The 19269-nt window shown below is 42.8% G+C and overlaps 1 protein-coding gene across 2 annotated transcripts in view; it reads right to left on the bottom strand.

Annotated features, from left to right (window-relative positions):
• The window catches only part of CAPN6 (calpain 6), an 80629-nt gene that overhangs the window by 17157 nt on the left and 44203 nt on the right, over positions 1 to 19269 (bottom strand). For both annotated transcript variants that reach the window (XM_030576070.1, XM_030576069.1), the window contains exons 3-9: positions 17958 to 18089; positions 17049 to 17257; positions 15973 to 16165; positions 12108 to 12301; positions 9842 to 9919; positions 8395 to 8590; positions 4819 to 4941 (exon numbers count right to left, since the gene is read on the bottom strand). In XM_030576070.1, the coding sequence (XP_030431930.1) occupies positions 4819 to 4941; positions 8395 to 8590; positions 9842 to 9919; positions 12108 to 12301; positions 15973 to 16165; positions 17049 to 17257; positions 17958 to 18089 (1125 nt within the window). The remainder of the gene's footprint in view (positions 1 to 4818; positions 4942 to 8394; positions 8591 to 9841; positions 9920 to 12107; positions 12302 to 15972; positions 16166 to 17048; positions 17258 to 17957; positions 18090 to 19269) is intronic.

Below are 19269 nucleotides of genomic sequence, written 5' to 3'. Positions count from 1 at the left end.
AGTACATGTGTCCAAGGGCAGAGCTGCAATAATAAAGCAGCAGAGTTCTGAAAATAACAACCGAAGGCTTGTCCGGGGACTCATGCACACACAAATGTCTCTACTGCACGTTGAAGTTCTTCTGTGGCACCCTTCATGAGAGCATATAAGTGCCTCTCAAAACCTGATCATCACTACAAAATCTTTTTTTCCCTCCTGCTGATAATAGCTCACCTTAATTAATTACTCTTCTTACAGTTGGTATGGCAACACCCATCGTTTCATGTTCTCTGTGTGTATATATATCTTCCTACTGTATTTTCCACTGCATGCATCCGATGAAGTGGGCTCTAGCCCACGAAAGCTTATGCTCAAATAAATATGTTAGTCTCTAAGGTGCCACAAGGACTCCTTGTTCTTTTTGCTGATACAGACGAACACGGCTGCCACTCTGAAACCTCTCAAAATGTACAATCTGTAACACAGGAATACCTGCACACACTTTGTGTGGAATGCCCTTTACTGTTACTTCTAATTTGAATACAGAAAATGTTTGATTGACATCTATGTTTGGATAGCAACCTTGAAGCAATATCTTTTCTGGTGGACTGCAGCATTTTCTACAGAATCATTACAACATGTATGTATTTCTCCAGCCATTCTAGTTGCAAAAGTAACACTAAATTGTCCGCTGGCATAATTTCTTTGACTTCAATGAAGCAGAGAATTTGGCTTTTAAACTTCAGAATGTAATAAGCCACATTAGTTAGTAGGACTGGTCGAATATTTCCAAAACACAAAATTTTGACAGACAAAAAAGAAGAAATTTTTGTGAAAATGTTATCCTATATTCAGATTGTTTTCCTAGAATTAGGTTTATTGAATAGATAAGAATACAGAATAGATAAATCACACTATGTTCCATAAGAATGTATTAATTATACGTCTCAATATATTTTGATACTGTGAAAATTATCAAATTATCAAATTTATATACATTGAATGTAAATGTCAACTTGTTGTTTATGGCACAATCAACTCGTGTACTGTTGTTTAGGGTAGGGACAATGATTATATAGTACCAGGCTCAACGGGGTCCTGCCTGGGCCTTTGGGATGCTACAGCAATATACTTAACAACATAATAGTAGTGGTGATCATCCTTGGAATGTTTCTAATGACTGAAAAAATCTAAGAATGGAAAAGCAGACACATAACCATTGCAATCTCTAATGAAAGCTTCTTGCAAACTTCATAGCAACCTAATGTCACTCAACACTTAAAAGAAGATATTAGTGTTACATACAGATAGTTGGAATTTTTAAATGATCTTTTAAAATGAAAAACTGCCCCTTTTTCCTAAATAAAATAATTGAATTTCTTTGGAAAAATTTTCATTTTTTGACAAAATCAGAAATGAAAAATTAATGTTTTTCAATGTTCTCATTTTTCCTGTTTCTCTCCCCTTTTCTCTCTCTCTTCCCCCCCCCCCACTTTTTTTCCTTTTTCTGTTTTGCCCCTGACTGGAATAGCTTTCCAAGTGCAGCAGTAAGGGCAAAAAAGCTAACTGGCTTCAAGACTGAGCTTTATACATTTATGGAGGGAATGGTATGATGTGACTGCCTACTATGGCATGTAGCCAAACTGTGACTTTTAGTAGCAAATGTTTCCAGTGGCCAGTGATGAGACGTTAGACGAGGAGGGCTCTGAGTTACTACAGAGAATTCTTTCCCAGGTGTCTGGCTGCTGAGTCTCGCCCTCATGCTCAGGGTCTTACTGATCACCACATTTGGAGTATGGAAGGAATTTCCTCTCAGGTCACTGAGGGGGATTTTCCATCTTCCTATGGAATATGGGGCACGGGTCACTTTCAGGTTTGAACTAGTGTAAGCGGTTGATTCTCTGTAACTTGAAATCTTTAATCATGATTTGAGGACTTCAGTAACTCCGTCAGAGGTTAGGGGTCTATAACAGGCATGGGTGGGTGCGGTTCTGTACCCCACAATGTGCAGGAGGTCAGACAAGATGATCATGCTGGTCCCTTCTGGCCTGAAAGTGAGACTTAATGATGTCCAGAGTTTGCTTTTTATTCCCCCATTTTTCTTCTTGCTACTTTGAAACTTTTGAAAATTTCCTCAACTTTTGTAACTTTTCAATGTGGCCGTAGGAAACGGGGAAAAGAGACAAAATGTTTGGACACTGTTCATTCTGTTGCATTGATTGGTAAAATGAAAAACAAAGGGGAAAATGAGAAACAGAGCTGACTGTAATTTTAAAGAATCCTTATTGAGGTTGCAGGAACAAACCATCCCAATGTGTAGAAAGAATAGTAAATATGGCAGACAACCAGCTTGGCTTAACAGTGAAATCCTTGCGGATCTTAAACACAAAAAAAGAGGCTTACAAGAAGTGGGAGACTGGCCAAATGACCAGGGAAGAGTATAAAAATATTGCTCAGGCATGCAGGAGTGAAATCAGGAAGGCCAAATCACATTTGGAGTTGTAGCTAGCAAGGGATGTTAAGAATAAGAAGAAGAGTTTCTTCAGGTATGTTAGCAAACAAGAAGAAAATCAAGGAAAGTGTAGGCCCCTTACTGAACGAGGGAGGCAACCTAGTGACAGAGGATGTGGAAAAAGCTAATGTATTCAATGCTTTTTTGCCTCTGTCTTCACGAACAAGGTCAGCTCCCAGACTGCTGCACTGGGCAGCACAGTGTGGGGAGGAGGTGACCTGCCCTCTGTGGAGAAAGAAGTGCTTCGGGACTATTTAGAAAAGCTGGACGACCACAAGTCCAGGGGGCCGGATGTGCTGCATCCGAGGGTGCTCAAGGAGTTGGCAGATGTGACTGCAGAGCCATTGGCCATTATCTTTGAAAACTCATGGCGATCGGGGGAAGTCCCAGATGACTGGAAAAAGGCTACTGTAGTGCCCATCTTTAAAAAAGGGAAGGAGGAGGATCTGGGGAACTACAGACCAGTCAGATTCACCTCAGTCCCTGGAAAAATCATGGAGCAGCTCCTCAAAAAATCAATTCTGAAGCACTTAGAGGAGAGGAAAGTGATCAGGAACAGTCAGCATGAATTCATCAAGGGCAAGTCATGCCTGACTATCCTAATTGCCTTCTATGACGAGATAACTGGCTCTGTGGATGATGGGAAAGCAGTGGATGTGTTATTCCTTGACTTTAGCAAAGCTTTTGATACGGTCTCCCACAGTATTCTTGCCAGCAAGTTAAAGACATATGGGCTGGATGAATGGACTATAAGGTGGATAGAAAGCTGGCTAGATCGTCGGGCTCAACGGGTAGTGATCAATGGCACCATGTCTAGTTGGCAGCCGGTATCATGCGGAGTGCTCTAAGGGTCGGTCTGGGGCTGGTTTTGGTCAATATCTTCATTAATGATCTGGAAGATCTGGGTGGATTGCACCCTCAGAAAGTTTGCAGATGACACTAAAGTAGGAGGAGTGGTAGATATGCTAGAAGGTAAAGATAGGATACAGAGGGACCTAGACAAATCAGAGGATTGAGCCAAAAGAAATCTGATAAGGTTCAACAAGGACAAATGCAGAGTCCTGCACTTAGGAGGGAAGAATCCCATGCACTGCTACAGATTAGGGACCGAATGGCTAGGCAGCAGTTCTGCATAAAAGGGTCTAAGGGTTACAGTGGATGACAAGCTGCATATGAGCCAACAGTGTGCCCTTGTTGCCAAGAAGGCTAATGGCATTTTGGGCTGTATAAGTAGGGGCATTGCCAGCAGATTGAGGGATGTGATCATTCCCCTCTCTTTGACATTGGTGAGGCCTCATTTGGAGTACTGTGTCCAGTTTTGGGCCCCACGCTACAAGAAGGAGGTGGAAAAATTGGAAAGAGTCCAGCAGAGCTCAACAACAATGATTAGGGGCCTGGAGCACATGACTTATGAGGAGAGACTTAGGGAATTGGGATTGTTTAGTCTGCAGAAGAGAAGAATGAGGGGGGATTTGATAGCTGCTTTCAACTACCTGAAAGGGGGTTCCAAAGAGGATGGATCTAGACTCTTCTCAGTGGTAGCAGATGACAGAATAAGGAGTAATGGTCTCAAGTTACAGTGTGGCAAGTTTAGGCTGGATATTAGGAAAAACTTTTTCACTACGAGGGTGGCGAAGCACTGGAATGGGTTACCTAGGGAGGTGGTGGAATCTCCGTAGAGGTTTTTAAGGTCAGGCTTGACAAACTCTGGCTGGGATGATTTAGTTGGGGATTGGTCCTGCCTTGAGCAGGGGGTTGGACTAGATGACCTTCTGAGGTCCCTTCCAACCCTGATATTCTATGATTCTATGAAAACTAGCCACCCCCCAAAAACCTTCACATTTCAAACATGAACATTTTAGACGATTTTTGGTAACAAACTAAAAAAGTTGTTTCATTTCAAAATTTGAGGAATGAAAGATACTTCAAAAAGTTCTGCAATTTCCACTCTCCCCCATCAACTTTAGTGTTGTGAGAACTGTTTTATACAATCGTTATAAGTGCAATAGTAGAGGCTGTCAGGAGGAGGCTGAGCGGACACAATCATGTCTCCCACATGTGGCTTGCCATATCCTGCTACTCCTTTAGCTCAAGAGGCAAGGGTTTGAGCTTTGAAACTGAAGGGTCCCAGTGATGGCCATGGTATCTGTTTATGTATTTGCAGTAACTGTGCAAGAATCTTGTTGAGAGATCTCGGGGGCAGTTAGAGATCCTCTGTGAACTATACATCGACCTGCCAAACACCCATTGCCGAGATGAAGCTGCAGTCAGGTGCAGGCTTCCTAAAGCCAGATCGATTCTGAACCCAAATAAAGATGGTGGCCTACCTTGAATATTTCAAAGCCAATAGGGAAGTTGTCCCCTTTGCCATCTTTCTTGTAAATGCGCTGATCCTGTTGCTGTAGTGAAATCAGCACTTTGTCCTCAACCTTCTTGACGTCGAAGACATACTGGCAAGGGGGAGACACAGAACAGAGAACAAGCTGTTAAGGACAACGTCTCTGCGATACTGTACACAATGGCATATTGCAGAGGTACCCAGAAATGGGTTTGTCCCTGGAATGATGGTTCTGCATCCAGGATCAATTCTCGACAAGTTGTAGCTGGAAATTAGTTACAATTGTAGGGATTTTGAAACTAATAGTATCAGAGATATTGAAGTCAGTGATTCATTCAGTGCATGATAAAAGAGAATGTCTCCAGTAGCTATTGAAGTGGCATGACAGCAGATGTGCTCTGAAAACAATAGAAAAAAAATCTTAAAAAATATAAAGGGGTAAGGAGATAATGTTAAACAACAAACTCTGGACTGTGCATTTGCTTTTTTTCTATATGGATCTCCAAGTAGGGCCTGTTTATTCCAGATATTTTCCTTACCAGTGACATGAAAATGACAAATGGGTTTTATTTGATGATGTATAATGAAAGCATGAAAAGGGTTCTTTGTTCCATACCCCTAGATCCCCAGTTACTTCAGAAATGTCCGTTTTGGTCTTTCCTAGTTTTGCTGAAAATATTTGGAAGACTTGGAGAACTTGACTGAGAGGGTGGTTTGCATTTTTAACTAAGAGATATTTTATTCCAACTGTGTTTAAGGGATTTTAGTTGAATAGGTTTCAACAAGATCAAACAAAAATCAAAATATTTGTACAACCTGTATAAATAGCACTTCCTCTTCTCAATGAATCATGCTTCACTTGTTTTTTAATGATGGTATCACTATTCTACTAGTTCACCAGCGATTCAGTGTCTTTCAGAGGAAATAGGGTAGACAAGACCAGAATTTCTAGTGTACGAAAGAAGACCCGAAGAATGGTTTTACACCACAAAGAAGCAAACGAGGCCAAACACCAAATTCTTTCCCCCTTCACAGACACCTTTAAGTTCCCTATTCATTCCACATTGTTGCCACTAAGTGGCAAATCTAAGTTGTAGAAAATTGTCAAGGGAAAGAAATGGTGCTATTTATGTCAAGATTAGGAAGACTGGACCTCCCCCCCCCCCCCGCATCAGATTATGAAGCAAATGAAAAACAGCATCAAATTGCAATGCGGCCCGACTGTGCAGCACATTGATCTTGCTTCATGTTTTAAAGAGAATGCTGGAACACTGTGACCAGTATTGAGGGTAAAGTAATCTGTGGTATGTTTAATTTTCTCCCATTCGATGCTGCTGAAAAGTTTTTCTCACTAGTTCTCCTTGAGAGTGGACATTGAGATTGCCTCTGCTGTTATCATCTAATCTTCCTTCTGGTGATTTCAGATTCCTCTGAGTCACTCTGCCCTGTAGAATGAGGCATCTTCCCTTCTTTCTCCTCTTTACCCTCATGCTTTAGGGCAGTATCGTTTTAACTTTGAGGCAATGTCAATCTCTTGCAGAGGAGGCAAAAGGAAAGCTGTCCTCCCAGGTTCGCGGCCTATTATTTCTTTCTGATTTAACTGTTTCTAGTCAGGACTGAGGGGGCTCAAGAATCTTTACCTGAGGAGCGATAAATAGTGAGAACCGCTATTCTGGCTCCAATTTTGTTCTCCTAGTGGCCAGTAAAGTAACCAATAAGAGAAATTAGCCCTGGGTAGTAGTCTATCAAAATGCTTAAATTCTCTTATTTTGCAAGGGAAGTGGATATCTCATAACCCCTCTGTGAAAATATTTGCTTCAGAGGAGCCCGTCAAGGGAATTCAACTATTCCCTCAGGTGGGTAAGGGACAGAAATGATCTCTAGACTGTTGTACTATGTGGCACAGGAACAAGGTAATTTAATTTGTCCTTAAGTAAAGGTAAAGAGTTCACAGGAATGCTATTGTCAATCTTTGAGTGTATCAGTCTAGAGACAAGATTTAATAAGAGCTCTTTTCACTGCATGTGATCCACAACATTCTTCTTACATTGAGAACTCTTCTTTTTAGTAGCTGAACACTTAAAAAGTAGACCTACATAAACACTAAGAAAATATCCAGGATCAGAAAGAGGAACTGCCCCCCGTGAGAGCTGAATAAATTCACACGAGCTCTGATCCTTTTCAAGGGAGACTGTTTGTGGAAGAGATAGAAGAGAAGCCATTCTTCCCTGCTAGGCACCTAAAGGCAAGGACAAACAGGGAATTACAGATGATTCCTAGTCTGAGCAATGAAGATTGCAGCTCTCTGATGCCCTGCTAAGAAAATAGAAGGAATGCTGACAGAAACCAGCCATCTAAATGTAGACAAGGAAGCACAAAAACAGTCTCTGCAACTGAAAGTATGGGGAGCGCTGCAAAAAACAACAACAGAGAGGTCAATTTTCCAAGTAATACATGGAGCACCAAGTGCCCAGCTCCCACTGACAATAATGGAAGTTTTGCATCTGACTCTACATGCGCTGTGCTGGCGATGTATGACACGGGGAAGAGCGAGGAACCAGCTAATTTTGATAGCTTGAGAGCAATCAGCTAGAACAAGAAAAAAAGAGGCTTGTGAGTAGCAATTGGAGTCAACTCTGGGGAAATTTCCAACTCATTTGCATATTATGGGGTTTTATATATCCTTAAGGAACCTAATCAGTGCAAAGGGATACTCCTTAATCACACTCAGCCAAAGTCTCTACAAGGTTAATACTATTAATAAAATGGATTAGTGCCAACATAAAATTTGACCAATGTTCCTTTAGGTGTTGGGAGAATGGACATGGATTCAGGGCAATAGGTTCATAGAATATCAGGGTTGGAAGGGACCTCAGAAGGTCATCTAGTCTAACCCCCTGCTCAAAGCAGGACCAATCCCCAGACAGCTTTTTACCCCCAGTTCCCTAAATGGCACCCTCAGGGATTGAACTCACAATCCTGGGTTTAGCAGGACAATGCTCAAACCACTGAGCTATCTCCCTGCCCGTGTGTCAGAAACGGGATTTGAACCCACACCTCCATTTGGAGACTAGAACACCCAGCCCTCAAGAGAGGAAGGCACTTTAAGCCTTGAGTCTGGCGCCTTAGACCACTCGGCCATCCTGACATCCTCACCTCCCTTCATTATCATCCATGAGGGACATCTCCTCCTGCCTTGACCATGTGGGCCAGGCTCAATATAGCTAAAAATGAGTTTTAAATAAATATCTATATACTCTGCAAGGTATTACATAGGTCATTGAAACATAGATGAGTATTTATGCTGTGACAATCTCTGACAATGTTTAAACCTGGGTGAAATGTTTGTCTAAAAGTTCTGCTCTAGGAATTATTTTGGGGGGAGTTCATGGCCTGCATTCTATGGGAGGACAGACTAGGTGATCACAGTCCCTTCTGGTTCCGGAATCTATGAAACAATGTGCTCCCAGGTGGTTTTTAAATGGAAATGCACAGACTTCCTGTTCAAGAGTGACCATTGACACCCAAGTATTGTCTTCTCGATTCAGTGTAAATGAACTCCAACCTGGGGATTCTGTAAGAAGGTGGCTCTGTAATCGAAACATCCTCCGGAGCGGTTTTTCAGTGGTTCTGAATGCTTGGTCCACGCCCCATGCACCATTTTCTTCTCCCAGGTTTTGTGGATGCTGAAGTACGAAGTGTTCACAATACGACAGATGTCAACATCGGTGAAGTTCTGACACCAGTCATCAAATGTCATCCTGAGCCAGGGACATAAGCAAGGCATGATTTGTAAAAAAGCCTCAGGCTCTGCATAAAAAGGATCATCATGTCCATCTGTGGCATGACACCGTATGGCACCTTCTAAAGCTCAAGCTGAGGCATCACTCATCTTTGACCGTAACCCATCTGATCCTAAGAACACGGTTATAACCACAGCGCTGGAACTGGCACTGTATGTCTGGCGTTGGGTGAATGCCACCTCTTTACTGGCTACAAAGGTTCTATCTACAACACGGAAGCAACCATTTCAGGTGACCTTGTTATAACCTGTTGGTCTCAATACATGGTTACAATGTGGGTCCCTCCTGGAGTGTACTCAGATACATGGTTACAATGTGGGTCCCTCCTGGAGTGTACTCAGGATTTAAATACAGTTTAACACTGTCCCTAAACTGTGCTATGGCATGTGACACAGTTAAAACCCATTTAAGTCTCATCTATAAAAAAGTGTTTTAACCAGGAAACATTGCTGTAGTTGTATCACCTGACATAGTTGCAGGTGGTCCAGAAGATTAAAATCCAGTAAGGTCAGTCTAGTAATCATGGACTAGGGTCTCTCCTGACATAGAAGAGGCCTAGAACCAAACTCTGCATTTAACCCCTTGTTCCCAGTTCTGACAAAGCTAAGAGTATGCAGTGATACACTGACCCTTGGGATAGGAGAATGTCTTTCGATAGTGACCCCTCCCAGCTGACTCATCAAGGTTCCAGAGATTATCTCTGGAATACAGCACCCCAAGCCTGGGAAACAATGACTAGGATCAAAATTAGTTAATTACACCCTTATTTACAGGTACCTCACTACTACAGTGATGGGTGAATTGGAAATCTGTTAGGTAAATACTGTACCAGGCAGATACAGTTTTAGATGCAGTTTGGGAGAGTGCCTGCCATTTGATAGCGTGCCATGCACAAATCAATTTAGGAATAAGGGAATTTTCCTAAATATTGAAGGATCATGGCTTTGAGGTGTCTGAAATGTAACTACTCATTCAGGCCTAAGTATTTTGTTCCATTATTCCTTTCACAAGTTTTCCATTCCCACTCCCTGAGAATCTGAAGAAACACCAGTAGCTAATATCTAATGTCAGTAGCTGCAGAACAATCACAGATTCTCGTGCATTCATAGAAATTATACTTGAGGGAGGTACAACACCGGGACGAATAATAACTGTTGAATTTAGCCAGCTCCAGTAGAGGTTTCCCAAGCAACAGACATTTTTACTCACCAGAACTCGCCATCATTTTGAACAGTGAGTCCCAAGCTCTTACGCTCTGAGTCACTCACTTTCTTCCATTCTTCGGACCTGAAAGTAAAAAGTGGTTTAATAGGTGAAATTAAACTTTCTCACTTGGAAAAAAAATTCCTTTTATTGTCCCCTCACATTAAAATATTGTCTGAGCACTGATGAGGTGGATCACGTACATGGAAGTTTTGTTGCCCCACACAGAGGCATTTTTTAAACCAGCACCGATACATGGTTAAAAGACAAAACGCTAAACACATTTAAAGCAGCACTTGATTTACTTCCCTTGACAGCCTCTCCCTCAGTATAGCTGAGCCATTGGCTTGGAAGGTTAGATCTGGATGAAATTTCCACATGAGAATGGCTTTATTCCCCAAGGACCCTCAAAATGTACATGAGCTGCTCTGGAAACACAGCCTGAATTTCCTCCTGAGCTGTTCATCATGCTCTTCATTTGGATGGGAAGGCATTATCTAAGGGGTGGCTACACAAGCTGGGTGTGACCAACCCCACATTAGCCTGCCGCCGTCTCACAGTTTGTGTGCACTCTGCTAAGGTACATTAACAGTCTGCTAGTGCACTTTGATTTAGTCCTGTTTCGAAGAGGGCTAGATGAAAATAGGGTGACCAGATGTCCCAATTTTATAGGGACAGTCCAGATTTTTGGGTCTTTTTCTTATATAGGCTCCTACTACCCCCACCCCCTGTCCCAATTTTTCACACTTGCTCTCTGGTCATCCTAGATGAAAGTGCTCTAACAAACTGTTAATGCCCAGTCCTCTTCGAACGAGGCCTAGATCAAAGCAGATTGGCGAATTGTTAATGTGCATCAGCAGGGTGCACAAACAGCCAGACCGCACAGGCTGGTGTGGGATAGAGTCACATCCCACCTTGCTGCAGTCTAATTGTTCATGTGGACAAGCCCTAAGGACAAGTCTGCACTACAAATTAACATCAGCACAGCTGCACCAATGCAGTGGTGCTGCTGCAGAACATCTCGTGAAGACACTCTTAAGCCAACTGTACAGAGCTCTCCTGTCGGCTCTCCTGTGAGAGGTGACAGTTATGTCTGCGAGAGACGTTCTCCCTCTGACATAGCATGGCCTACACAGGGCGTTAAGCTCGGTGTAACTACGTCGCTCAGGGATGTGGATTTTTCAGTGGGCCAGCTCCACAGATCTTGCTCATGCCAAACTCTACCAAAGTTAATGGGAGTTTTGCCAGAGAAAGGGCTGAGAGCGCACTTTAGACTCTAGCCCTCTGTCTCTAGTATAAATCAAGACAACTTGTTTCTCTTTGCATCTGGCCAGCTCAGCACTTTGTTTAAACTGGGATAAAGCACCGACTGAAAGTAACAGCCTCTTTGTCAGATAAAAGAGGAAAGACAGGGAAGTTGGTACACTGTCCTTAAGGAGCATCATATTATTAAGTGTTAAAAGCATTGATTAAATGCCCTAGAAATGGCCAACTGAAATGTAATGTATTATTTATTTCTTGTAATGTTTAAGGCCTCGGGTCCTGGAACAAACCCAGCAGAACCAGTCACTCTGCTCCTCTTTAACTCACTAGAAGGGTCTCTGCAGAACCCATGACCCATGTGATGACCCATTACAAAGTCATTTCAGAAATAATACAATTTGCACTTTGACAGCACATTTCATCATTACCTCAAGATTGCCTGAGGGAACATTTTTCAGATAGGAAAGCGAGCCACAGAAAGGCTCTGTGGCTTGCCAGGATCATGCAGGGGGTCTGTGACGCAGCTGAGAATGGACCTCCTGTCCTTGACTCATCATCCATAGGCTTTAACCATAGACTATGCCACTTGCCAAAAGAATGCTGCAAGAGGCATGCTGCAGTCCAGAATGTAAAGTAAGCCACATCTCCCTCATTGCAGCAGGATCTGGAATCCCATTTGTTCCTAGGCTGCTATGCTTGGGAAGATGTCAACGTCAATGAGGCTCTTGCCCGGTGTAATGACATTGCATTTCATAGAGACACAAATTTGGTGAGGTTGTATCTTTTATTGGACCAGCTTCTGTTGGTGGAAGGGACAAGCTTCCAAGCTCCACAGAGCTCTTTGTCGGGTCTGGGGAAGGAAGCTCGAAAATGACTTACCTTGTCTCTTGTATCTTGGGACAAACACTGCAAACAACATTGTGTTTCTTAGCATTTAATCACACATCTAACTTCCAGCAGCCACAAATGACAGCTGAATTATTGTGACACAGAAGCCCCCAGCACGTACTGGTCACTCCATGCACCGTTCCACTCCTTCTTTCCCCATGGATTCCTCATTCTGATCATGAAGAGCTTTTCTGATTTAAAAGAGAACAGGAGCCTCTCTCCGAGGCGCACCTTCTGAATTGCCGTCACCGAGTAGGCATGGCCTATGATCAGACCCATCTCTGTCTCCACCTCGGTGTCATTGGGGGATGAGGCCTGCAGCACACAAAAAAATCCCACAAGGAACTAATATGAACTTCAGAATCAATAAGGGCATCGAGCCATACACAGTCAAGAGTTTTATTTTTTTACATACAACTGTGGGTTTCCTTGTAGAAATATAGTAACAGAGGAATTGCCATAATGAATCAAAGCCAATATCCCTCTAGTCCGGTATGAGGCAGCCTAAGGATGCAGGGTACTAGAACCCTGATCTGGGGAGGTTGGGGCAGCTGATGTTCTCACATCACCACCAGGAGGCCATACAAAGTGAAATTCAGGGAGTACTGTGGAGATGAGGCACCGCAGCACATACTGCCCAAAGAATCCAGAGAGACATCACCCTGTGGCCTTCTGATTAGCCCATGCTGACTATTTAACCCTGGAGGGTGGCCCAGGAAGCTGTCTGGGCAACCAGGCAGGTTTCTGGCTTATTACTGTGATGCCAGACCTCAGCTTTCTTATTGGTCTCCAGTCTCTGACCCCAGCCAGACCCTGACTCTTGCCTAGTAACTAGCTCGACTCTGAACCTGGTCTGACTCTGATCCTGGCTCTCACTCACTAATCCCAGTTCTAGTGATTATGCTGGTCCCTGTGTGCCGACTACTGCTGTGTGACAGTCTGTGCCTCTCTTGTGTATGCTGATGCTATCAGATGAGTTTCCTCTGGGGACCTTAAATTAGATTTGAACCCAGGTCACCACGTGTCACAGGTTGGTAGTGTGTTACCCTAGTGTACTGCCTGGCCTGATCAACTACTGATCTAAGAATGTTTGACAAATGTTTCTTCTGCACTTGGATTTCTATCTGTTTTATGCCGAGGGGGCTGATTCAAAGCCCACTGAAGCCCATGGAAAAAAGATTCCCATTTAATAAATGGGTTTTGGATCAGGCCTTTATATTGTTTTTCTTTCACATTGGGCCTGGTCCTGCAGGCCTTACATACTCTCTACACAACCAACACTCCCATTGGAGCAGCAGGAATGAGTTGCTAGGATTTGGATCATTGCATTTCTCAGTTCTCTGCATGGAACCAAAATCAAATCTCAATGACGATATAAGCCTTTGTTCTGGTGGGAGGAGAGGGATGGACTACAGCACTGACAGTGATGTGTGACCATGCCAGACATTCTTACCCATTTCAAATCAGCTGGAAGATTTGAGCAGCTTGGTATATAAATTAGTAAAAAAAAAAAGCAACAGAGCAACTTCTCACCACCTCTAACTATCAGATCAGGTCTGACTGATGAGCTTGAAATTCCAGGACTAATGCCAAGACCATAGTGTATTTCAGCGACAACAGCTCACAAAGAATCAGTTCTTATGTTATATTGAGAGCCACTGACATTTCCCAGGGCTTTCTTTGCATATCTAACACTTTCTTTCATTTGTACTCACAAGTAAGAGCACAAGCTTCCATGACAGAAGAGGAGTCTATAACCATTCCTGCTTGTTAAACTGTAGAGCCAGAAGAATCTCCATTAGCAACTGCATTCTTCTTTTCAGCGGGATGGCACCTGGCTTTTTCACTTTCTATTTAAGTTTTTTTTCCCCCCCTTTTAAATAAGAAATGTAAATTGCCTTCTGTTTGAACTGCCAAATGTACAAGCCCTGGAATGTTCTGTAAACAAAGGAGCATGTTGGGTCATTTCTAAATTGGGATGTAAGCCACTTAAGTATTAAATATTCTGCTGTTAGCAAGCACTGTGGTGCGTATAACACACTTATCGGAGCCGAGAGGTAAAACGCTAGCGAGGCAGTTTTATACACCATGATAAATCAATAAATATAGTGCCTGCATAACAATGTTGAGAAGCATTTGTATTTTATTTGATTAATTCAAAGGGCAGAAATATAACTCCAGGGGAGAATAGAAAGTACTAGCAAGTGCTTAATTTTATTCCAACCAGCTAAACTTTTACCTTTTTCCCAAGCTCTTGTTATTAAATAAACAGCCTCAGCATTTTTTTAGTGATAATTTAAATCACCTCCCTGGTATTTCTGTCCATTGCCATCACATTAGCAAGCAGGATGCATGCCTGAGGCTTTGGGGGAAGTTAGTGATAGAGCTTGTCAGAAATTTTTTTTTTAATTTTGAGTTTTTGTCAAAAAAAAAAATCAACTCTCCAAATATTTGGATTCGGAAGTGCAGCTGCAGTGCCTCATGGGAGTTGGAGAATGGGAGCATGCGGCTCCCAAACTACATCATGCTCTATTCTGTAGGCACAACGTTCTCCCTTCTTGGTGAAAAGAGGCAGTGCACTGAAGCAGTGGATGCCCAGTCGTAGTTAGAGCGATGATTCTTTGGGGGTGGGGGGAGGATCTACACACTTAGTTGACTTGCTTTGCAGTCATGGGAGAATCTTTCAGTTACCACCAACTTTCTGCTGCAGAAGTGGGGCAGAGCTGACTGTTCTGGGATCGGCACTCACGTGCCAATGTTTGTACATTCATATTTTCAAGGAACAATTTCCAAACGAAGCAGATAGTTGGGAACTCATATTGCAGACTATAAGTACTAACCAGTTAATCACCACAGTACTTCTACGGGGGACGTAAGTGGTATAATTTCCATTTTACAAAGGGGAAATGAAGCCAAGAGGTTAAGTGACTTGACTAAGCCCACAGAGGTTGGCCTTGACATTTATAGGTCGCCAGAATTGAAAGGAGAGGGCAGTGCAGCCAGGAGCTTCATAGAACCTTAATGCTGCCCTGTTTGATCTTATGGAATTATCCCCACTCCCTTTTATCCCCAGGGCTCCTGTCCAGAAAATAACTAAACACAGTTTCTAAATAATTTTAAAATAAATTCACAGAAAATCCTAAAATGCATGAGGATCAGTTTGTTTTCTCTTCACTCGTGATGTCATCTTCATTTAAGGTGGGATTTTCAATGGCTTTCAGCATTGGCCTAACCCTGCTTCCACTGAAGTCAGTGGGAGCTTTAGCACGGGCTCTGGGGGAGCAGAGGTAGGCCAGTGACCAGCACTTTTCACAACCCTGCTGGTAACTTCTTGGGGCAGGGAGCATGTCTCTTTGCTGTCTTGTAAAGCATCTAGCCCACTTTGGGTGCTTTGTAAATATGTATAGGACAATCTTAGCCAGCAAGTATTCACAGTATTTTTATCTGACCAGAAGCTTTAGTGAAAAACATGAAGTCCATGTTCCTGCTCTGAATGGCTGGATGAGCTCACCATTTCCACTCAGCTCTGGTACTACATTGACACAAAGATGGCCCCGTCACCACCATCAGGAAGAAGAACTGGCAGCTCAGTGCTTGGAAAAGTGATTTTGTAAACAGGTTTCAGCAAGAAGTTAAATGTCGTAAGAGGACATGGTGCCAGCCGCCTCGGTTGGAAGTCAGGATATTCTAAATTTGTTCATTTCTGCTCATGTTAAAAATTGGGTACCTCTCTCCATTCAGAAAGGAGAGAACTTTACATCCATGTTAAGGTCAATGGCGGGGCACGTGACTGGTTTCCTGAATTATAGCTGGTGTCTTAGGGAATTGTTCTTGGCTAACAGCATTGCCAAGTCATTAGCTTCCTACAAACGGCCTTCTCAACATCCAAAATAAGGATATGCTGAATATATTTATGCTAAAATCGTTTTTCCAGGCAAGAAAACTCATTAGAATAAATCATTGTATATCAAAATCTGCACACATACCGTGATGGAACAGCTGATTAACCCGCCTCTTTTATGTACTTTCAGCAAGTCTTCAAACAGCTTCATTTGCTCAGAAATATTCTCACAATATTTGCCCTTTACCAGGTCAATGGATTCTGCCACTGCTCCAGTGAAATCGACAATTGCCTCTGCGGCAGTGCCTCCATCCAGGGCTTCATAAGACTCAGCCAGCCTAGAGGTAAGACGGAACAAATTGACTCACTTTATGGCTGTTAAAACCAAGCCAAATGGGATTATTTCTGTGTAGTATTTGAGACCATCCAGAAAAAGGATCACGAGTGTGTCGGAACAGCAGGGAACTGGGAAGAAAGCTTTGTTACGCTGCTATGCAATAGACTTGAGAGCATCCCTAAGAATCTTGCTCTCTGAATTGCTAGAATTAGATGTAATGAAGAGGAAACGTGCTTTTTGTAAGATGCATAGGAAGGGGATCACTGCCTTAGAAGCACCTCCTGGCTAGAGCTAGTCAGAATTTTTTTGTCACAACAGTTTAATGTGTGAAAATGCTGTTTTGATTTTTTCCCCAAATTATATCAATTTCAACAAACAATGTGGATTTTTTAAAATGTTGCCACGTCCAATTTTCATATTTTCAGAATAAAAAGTTTTGATTCTTCATTTCAAAGCAACTTTTCATTTCAAAATGTAAAAAAAAAAAATGTAAAAAGATCAAAATGAAACACTTTGAATTTATTAAAATGAAAGGTTTTGACTGACCGAAATGATTTTTGTTTCCAGAATTTTCTTTTGCAATAATGAAATGAAATGAAATATTGGCTTTTTGTCTAGAATTGGGATGATTTTTTAAAAAGTTTGAAATGTTTCACAATAATGAAAAGTCTGATTCTGACCAGCTCTGCTCCTGATAGTGGATTAACGAAGGGTCATGGAGGCAGTCTCAAAGCTATATATTCTCCAAGAGGATCTGCAATTAGGAAGTAACATGGTGGGGAAATATGACAGGGGTGAGAGAGGAAATCAGTAGCACCGAAATGATAGGATGAATTTTTATGTGTAGCTGAAATCACTTAAAAGGACATTGAGCGAATTCATACTTTGCATAAGCTTTCTCCAGCAGTGCGCTCCAGAATTCATTCTCCAAGTTGGAATGGCAGTAGATCAGCTCCCCATTAATTGTTGGCAATCTGTCATCTATGACCACGTCAGTCCACTGTCCAAAACACCAGAACTGGAAGTGAAAAATCCCAGCATATTTCTGGGGTCTCTTTGAATCCCATTCTTGTTCCTTAAAGTTTGGAATCACCTGAGAAATGAAGAGAAGCACAGTTCACCAAACACGAGCGAGACCTAATCAGGGGGTGGCTTGAGCTGGTTCCTTGGCAGATACCACAAAGAGCACTGCTCTGGCAGCCCAGTCAGCCTCTGAAGATCTTAAGCTGAAATCAGTAGAATTGCACCCACCTACACCAGTAGTGAATTTGGTCCCAAAGTATCTAAAGTCCCCTTTTGTGCAATCTATGCAGAAAATGAAAACCTATCCTGAAGGAGGCTACATGGCACAGGGGTGATATTTGCAGTGACTGATAGAAGCATGCATCACAGTGCAGGTGTCCCCTGGTTCTGCTACATCCTCTGCCTGACACCAATGAGGATCTGGGGGAGTCAGCTCAGTAGAGAGTTGCTTTCTTGTCCTCTGGACAAGACACATAACAACAAGCCATGGGAGCAGCAACTGGTGAGAGGGACACTGTATAAAAATGAGCAGCTAATGAAAATTTGGACCTCAAATGCCTGCTACTCCCCAGCTGTATATTCTTCCTGAAGGGAAGGGAGAAGAGGTGTGGATCATTGGTTATGCTAAATTATCACTGACAGGAAGGAAAATGAGCAGGTTTTGTACTGACAGCTGTCCCACCCCACTGCAGGGCACCTCGGCTCAGGGCACTCAGTTCTCCTTCGGGGACAGGCCTTACATCAAGCACCAAGCATATTGGGTCAGATACCTTTTGCCAGAGATTCTCCCGAAGAGCCAAGCAGGAGCAAGCCGCCACAAACCAGCAGTTCCCCAGCTTCCCTTGATGCAAGTCATGGGCACTGATTCCATTCACAAACAGGTGTGGGTCTTCACAGAGCTCCTTACAGAACAAAAGAGAAGTTACTGGTACGCTTGGGAGCAAAAATATTTAAGAGCCCAGTGGGGAGTTAGACATGGAACTGACAGGACTAAGGGCTGGTCTACATAGAGAATTCAGGAAAGCTAAGGTGAATCAATGAAAGGTGTGATGTTAATGCACATTAGACCCCCATGTGGATGATCTGATTTAGGAGTAAAATGGCTCAAGTTTGCTGCAGTATGGAGGATTGAGCTACCGTACACCAAGGCCATTTTAGTCCTGAATGAGAGCATCCACAGGAGGGTTCAATGTGCTTTACATTATGTGCATTAACTTCACACCTTTCACTGATTCACTTTAAACTTTCTAGAGTCTCCCATGTAGACTACCCCTGAGCTGCACTGAAATTGCAGGAGCAGGCTGGAGAGGGACAATTCTAGTTCTCCATGGTTCCACAGAACCCTCCAGCAGTGGAGCATAAGTATTAACAGGCATCAGTCACACCATGGCTGCTTGTGGAAGCTGTGCCTTATACACAGGAACCTTTTCAGCAGTGACATATACATCGTAATTACAGCCAAGAGTTGGCTAGAGCAGTTCTTAATCACACACCACAGCAACACTTCTCTGATGGCCCCAACCAGTCTGCAGCATTTAAGGGGCTTTTTTTATGTTCAAACTTGGAAGCTTAAAGTTAGGCACTTAAATCCATAGGTAGGGATGGGACTTGCAAAAGGATCAGTGTGGAAGGGCTCCTCTGCCATGCGAATCCACTTCCCAGTTCCATTCACCTAAACAAGTGGCTTGATTTTAATAAGTGCTGAGCATCTGCAGCTCTCCCAGAAGTCAAAAAGCAGCACAAATACCCTGCCTCTCTGAATGTCAGGACATACAGTTAAGTGCCTACATATGGATTTAATTGCCTAATTTAGGCATCATATTTGAACATTTTTGCCTGAGTTTCTAGCTCTTCATACAGTATGAATGGATGTACAGAGTGATGGAGAGTAACATCTGACAACACATTTTGAGGAAAGACATGAGTGAGAAGGGAGTGATCACTAAACACCCAAGAGTAGGGAACTTGCTGCAAAGACAAGGTTGGGAGAAAAAAAGAAAGGAGAGGTAGGCTTGGGCAGAGCAAAGGGGTCAAAAGAAGAAGTGGCAAGAAAGGATTGCCCCTCACACTGGAATGCTATCA

This window comes from Gopherus evgoodei, chromosome 9 (assembly GCF_007399415.2).
Source record: "Gopherus evgoodei ecotype Sinaloan lineage chromosome 9, rGopEvg1_v1.p, whole genome shotgun sequence".
Taxonomy (NCBI): Eukaryota; Metazoa; Chordata; order Testudines; family Testudinidae; genus Gopherus; species Gopherus evgoodei.
The sequence above is the reverse complement of the archived record's forward strand: the minus strand, read 5'-3'. Positions and strand labels throughout refer to the sequence as shown.